The sequence below is a fragment of the Emiliania huxleyi genome (genome assembly GCF_000372725.1).
Source record: "Emiliania huxleyi CCMP1516 unplaced genomic scaffold EMIHUscaffold_92, whole genome shotgun sequence".
NCBI lineage: Eukaryota > Haptophyta > Isochrysidales > Noelaerhabdaceae > Emiliania > Emiliania huxleyi.
In genome coordinates this window covers 1-5,853 of record NW_005195149.1, presented here as the reverse complement: position 1 = coordinate 5,853, position 5,853 = coordinate 1, and the positions used below count along the sequence as shown (strand labels likewise).

Genomic DNA, 5,853 nt, shown 5'->3' with positions numbered 1-5,853 from the left:
CGCCCCGCGGCCGGAAGGGCAACCATACGCGACGGCTGAGCCGAGAAGAGCCTCAATTCTGTGACTGTGGCGTGTGGGGATGTGTGCCGCTCACCCACAGAGAGTCCACAATAGAGGGTGTGAGGCTGAGTTGTCAGTTGACGGAAATCCGGGGACGCGACCCGCTTCGCCACAGACGGTCCCGCGCCTCGCCGCCATGACCGCTGCACGGCCCATACCGTCCGCGCTGTGTGCAGCGGAGAGCGGTCTCGCTTTCACTTTTGTCCGGAGTGAAAAGGTAAGGTAAGGTAAAGGTAAGGTAGAGGGAGCACCGTGTGCAGGAACGGGCTAGCTCAAGGTTGCCTTAGATTGTCAATGGAGAATGGCCGCGTTCTCGCCCCTTTCCTGTACGCGTGGGTCTCAGAGGACGAATGCGCACCGGATCTTTGAGGACTTCAAAGTCGGCCGCGCCCCACGGCTATCCCGCCGGCTCTCGAGTGTCGCAGCGCGACGCGCTTCACCCCTCGACTCCGCGCTGCGAGTCGATCTGGAGACGACGCTCGGCCACCGCCAACTCCACCCTGACGTGACGCACATGCGCCGCGTGTCCCCCCTGAGGGTGTCCTTGTATAGTATAGTTGGTTGCGAGTAAAAAAAAGCCCGTTCCGCACCCGCACCCAGCACCAGTACACATGCCGTTCTGGCGCCCCTCGGCTGGCCAGAGGACGACTCACAATGCAAATTCGGAAAGACATCACGAGGGGCCGTATAAACGGTGCCGCAGCGGCCCGGGACACTAACAGTGAGTTGCTGCCACTCGCCCGGCCTCCTCCCCCTCGGGGTCGCCCGGAAAGTGGGCTTGCGCACCGGCGCCCCCCCCAGCACGCCGACCCGAGGTGTACCCTCCGGCCACCTGGGAGGGGAGCGGAGTCCGATTTTGGCCCATTGGCTTCATCATGATGGATACGGAGGTGGCCAGCCCTTGGTTGTGCACCTGCGGCGCGAATAGGAGGTGATCTCGGCGGACGACGGCCATGCCGAGAGCGGGTGCAGCGCGGAAGAGGGTGCGCAGCGCGTCGCGGCCGCGCGCATGGGAGCCGGGGGGATGGCCGGAGGGGGCGGGACGCCTGCATGTCCTCGAAGCTCCCAGCCGCATACGCAAGCCGAGCCGCGAACGGCGGGGAGGGAGTTTTGGAGGGTCAGCCAAGGACGCGCATGGCGAGTGACAAACTAACGCAACCTCCCCTGTACCTGGTTTCTCATCGTGAGAGGACCGTGAGTTGAGCTTGAGGAAATCGAGGGACGCGACCCACTTCGCCACAGACGGTCCCGCGCCTCGCCGCTATGACCGCTGCACGGCCCATACCATCCGCTGTGCAGCGGTCTTTGTCCGGAGTGAAAAGTCCAACGCGCTCGTCGGTGACGGTGTCCCTCGATTTCGCCGCGCTCCGGCACCGCTCCGGGACGCACCCACACGCCGGCGAAGCACGTCAAGCTGCTGTACGGCCCCGGAATCGCCTCCCCTCGCTTAGCTAGACTGAGAGTTATTGTGCACATGGTTAGTCTCTACAATATACTCACTGACACCCCCCCTCCCAGAGCTCGTCCCGGTCCGCCACGGCCATCCTCGGCCTCCGGAGGGCCCCGGCCGCGGCGCGGTGCGGCGGCGTCACAAATCCGACGGCAGAGCACCGGGACGCGGTCGGGCGATCTGAGGTCCAGTGAGGCGTATGCATTGCCCATCCAGGGCTATCACATGGACCTATCAACAGGCGCCTGCGGCGGAGCAGGAGGGCCCAGCGCACAACCCCTGGTCAACTCAGGGTCCACACCCCGTAAACTTCTCCACACACGGAGTGAAAAGTCCAACGCGCTCCGTCGGTGTGGCGGCGTCCCCGGATTTCGCCAAGGGCCCAAGCTCGGCGAACCTCGACAGCGCCTTCGCGGGTGGCATGCAGCTCTTTGCGACAGAAGCCTGGAGAGCAGCTCCTCTGCTGCTCACACGCTCTGCACAGTTGGCACAGCCTAGTATGTGCGGCTGCCACAGCTGTGTGACAGCGATGGGCTCGCCCTCACTGGCCCTCACGCCTCAGTCACACTTGTGCTGCGGCTTGTGTGAGCGACAAACTGCTCGACGACTGCCGGCACACTGTGAGACCGTGGGTGTGAGGTAAAACTAAGGCCCCCCTCGATTCGTCAGTCAGATGCAGGCCCTGTTCCTGCCTGCCCACTTGAAACAGGGCGGAGGGTCAGTGATTTGGCACGAGGATCCGGCGAGGCTACGGCGCATACCGTATGCAACGCACAAGATTTACGCAAAATAAGTTGAGAAAACCTCCGAGAAACCCTTCGGGTCGCTCCTCATCGCAAACCCTGTCAGCAGAGTCTCCTACGGGAATGTACGTAAGAGCTACATACACTGAGAGAGAGACCCTCTCTCTCTTTTCTCCCAGTAAGCTAAAAGTACGTACGTACACTGAGAGTACACTGAAAAGTTGGGAAATTGAGGCTTTTCATATTCAAGAGACAAGATTTACGAAAATTTGGTAATTGTATATGCTGCGGCTGCGCGGCTGTGGCACACGGCACGCGTCGTCACACAGCCGCGGAGAACAGGCGGTGCTGTGCGCGAAGCGCGCGCGATCTCGTACATTTAAGGCTGGATCCGGCCATTCCAAGGGTATACCTTTGAGAATCCCCAGCGTCCCGCCCTCCTAGTCACACTCTCAATATCTCGACTATCCAACATGAAGTGCTGCGATCGGGAGTGCCCCATTTCTTTTTTCCTTTCTTTTTTTGGGTCCTGTGGGCACCCTAGCATCGACGGCTCGCAAGCTCCGGAGCAACTCCGTCACCTCCGCCGCCGCCTTTGAGCGGCGCGCCTGCGGAATCGAGCCGAGCAGCGCGCTTCGCCTCGGGCGCAGCGCCTCGCCGTCGGGGGAGAGGGTGCCCAGGAAGGCGCCATTCAGGACGGGCACGCGGAGCAGCCTACCCGCTACCCACCTCGGCGCACGACTCTGCCAGCGCCCGGGCCATGGAGGCCAATGCATATAGGGAGCCAGGGTTGGACGAGCCGCATATCGTCGCGGTGTATCCAAAAGTTCAGTGTTACGAAACCAAAACGGCGGAGACAAACCCAGGAACCGACACACAAGTTTATGATCTAGAGCGCGCGGATAAACAGGTAAATAGACCCCCTCCCTCCCTCCCTCCCTCCCTCTCTCCCATCCCCCTCTTTCTCCGGCGAGAGGGTCAGGGATCAGGGATCCTCAGCGGTACAACCGTGGACGTGAGCTAGTTCGGGAGAGTTCTTAGAGTGTGTGTAGATCGAGGGGTGTCATGACGCGGATACCAGCCTCGAGACCTCGAGGTTTGTTCGTGTCGCTCGCGCGATGCTCGCGTGCCACCCGGCGGAGCCTCCTGACCCCCCAGCGTCAAGATTGGCGCCATCATCATCGCAGCCACTTCACTCGGCGCGATTCCGCAGCAGCAGAGCGGCTCCCCAGCGCGGGCGTGAGTGCTGCCACGTCCGGCCTCACACTCAGTATCACTCACCTTCACGTGTGCCCCCCCTCGGACAACCTTTCGCTTCGTCACCTTCTGCTTAGTTCTCGGGCATGTCACCTCTTCTTCTCCCTCAGCCAACAACAGCCAAGCTGCTCTCCGCTACAATTTCTTTTTTCTCCGTGCGGTTGTAAAATTCTTTGTGCCCGTGCGCGCCAGTGTGCCCAGAAAGAAAGAAAGAAAGAAAACAGACAACCCAAGGGAGGGATGGGAGGACGGCACGCCGCCACCACACAGGGATTTTAAGGAGAGGTGTGTGATGCGCTCCCGCCGTGCCCGCGCTGCTGCACACCGCGATTCAGAGACGCCACCGCTCCACCGCGCCGCCACCGATCTCTGAGCGCGCTCCCGCAATGCCCACAGGGTGGCTTTGTCCACAGCGCAGTCCTCTCAACAGTTAGCCCCGGTAAGAGGGCGGGCCCGCGCCCAACCCGTTCCCAACAGTTGCCTCGGTGGACTGTCGGCATCGCTGTGGCGGGTCAACCCGCAGTCTCTCAATCCTCGATCTGGATTCTCGCCAAAGGCAGTTGCACAACCTGGCGGAACACCTCTTTGGGGTCATACCGCTTCAGCGGCTCGACCTTGGTCAGCTTGCGGAGCGCCACCGTATCCGCCTCCCACTGGACGTAGTAATCCACGTTCGCCTTGACAGAGGTCCGCCCGTCGGTTGCATTGCTGGCGGAGAGCTGCGTGTTCCACCTGCTCACAGGTGGAGGTGTGAAGAGATGGTGGTCAAAGCCCCAGCACGGGAGCAGACTGCCGCCCCCACATGACGTCGAAGACGCAAGATCGCACCGACAGTTCGTACTCTAGCTCCGCAGAGCACGCGGCAATGGCCTCCTCCTGGGTCACGGTTGGCACCGTCGGGAGTCCACTCCCAGGCGACGCATGCAAGACCTGGTTCGAACGGTAGTACCTGTCGGGCCGGGGCCAAGTTTCGATTGTTCAGGTTGTTAGGCCTCGCACTCACCCCGTCCTCGGCGCGATCCGTCGGCGTAATCCGTGGAACCTAATCATCCAGTGAAACCTCAAAATAGCCGCATACACTGTCGGGCGCTGACCGCACCGCGTACCCTCCCCACTCCCGCCTCTCATTTGTGTCACACCACGCGGAACGCATCTCCATCGCTTCGGTGAAGGGGGTGAACCGTGCCATCCTCGATCGCCGTGCTAAGCTCGCTTCCGAGCTCTCACGCCGCGCGTAGGGCCCCTAGGGGCCTAGAGAACACAACCCCCTCTCTCTTTTCTCCCAGTAAGCTAAAAGTACGTACACTGAAAATTGGGCACGCGACTGGCGATCACAGCGGCCGCGCCGTCGGCCTGCACGAATGACTCTCATCACTTTGTTTGACGCGAGCGGCATCAGCTAATTTAGTCTCATACACCCAACAACCGCAAGGGGTGAATGAACCTTCTTTCTTTTCCAGACGGCTTAGGATAGTGTGAGCAGCATGAAGGAGTCTGGAACGGTTACAGCCTCGAAGCGCGCTCGTGCTGGTGTTCTCGGGAAATGAGCGAACGGCCGGCAATCCCCGGCCGGCAAGGCGCTTTTTGTGCGAGTTCAGCAATGAATGAACGTAAGATCGAGGTGGGGTGCTACTCTCGAGTACGGCTTTAGTTTAGTATGCCCGCTGAGGCGTATACGCGGTACGGTCGGTATAAAGCCGTAGGTAGTGAGCTCTTTTGGTCTTGCGCGGTTGGCGGTTGTTGTTTGTTGAAGATCCCTCACACCAAGATCGTGCAGGGCGGGGACACATGTCCCTAAATCCCATCTCGTCTCAGAGTTTGCCCGTTTTATTTATTTATTTATTTGCGCGGTTGTGCTTCTGCTTGTGATTGATTGATCGCTCACCCGAAGCAGCCGAATGCGTTGATTGACACCTTCGGTGTGTGTCGCGCAACTCTATCTATTCACGCGTCACCCCAAAAGAAGAAAAACATGTTCGCGGGGGACCCCTCGCGCGGCACCACCCCTCTATAGTCTCGCCTGCTCGCTCACATCGAGCTCGGCCAGCTCCTCGCAGACGCGGATCGTGCGGAGCAGGATGCGCTTCTCGTTCCGCCGCAGCTTGACCGCCATGCGCTGGCGCCGGCTGAGGGTGGCAAACATGGCTGCCGCGGGAGGAGCGTGGCGCGGTTCGGTGAGCCGCGCGGAGGGGGGGGGGGGGGGGCGCGGGGGGGCGGGCCGCAGCGCGCGCGCCTGCGTTGCCCATCAGCTTGGCGTCCTCCTCCTCCGTCTCCGGGTACTTTTCCAGCGCGAGCTGGCACCCGGCGCGTAGGTCCTCGAAGACGGCGCGCTCGTTGGCGAGG

At 61.3% G+C, this 5,853-nt stretch overlaps 1 protein-coding gene across 1 annotated transcript in view; it reads left to right on the top strand.

Annotated features, from left to right (window-relative positions):
* EMIHUDRAFT_466115 (hypothetical protein) overlaps positions 1-995 on the top strand; it is a gene marked incomplete at its 3' end in the record, with an annotated part of 2,601 nt that extends 1,606 nt beyond the window's left edge. The window contains exon 5 of the mRNA XM_005757180.1: positions 876-995. Coding sequence (XP_005757237.1) covers positions 876-995 — 120 coding nt within the window. The remainder of the gene's footprint in view (positions 1-875) is intronic.
* Between the last annotated feature and the right edge of the window lie 4,858 nt (positions 996-5,853).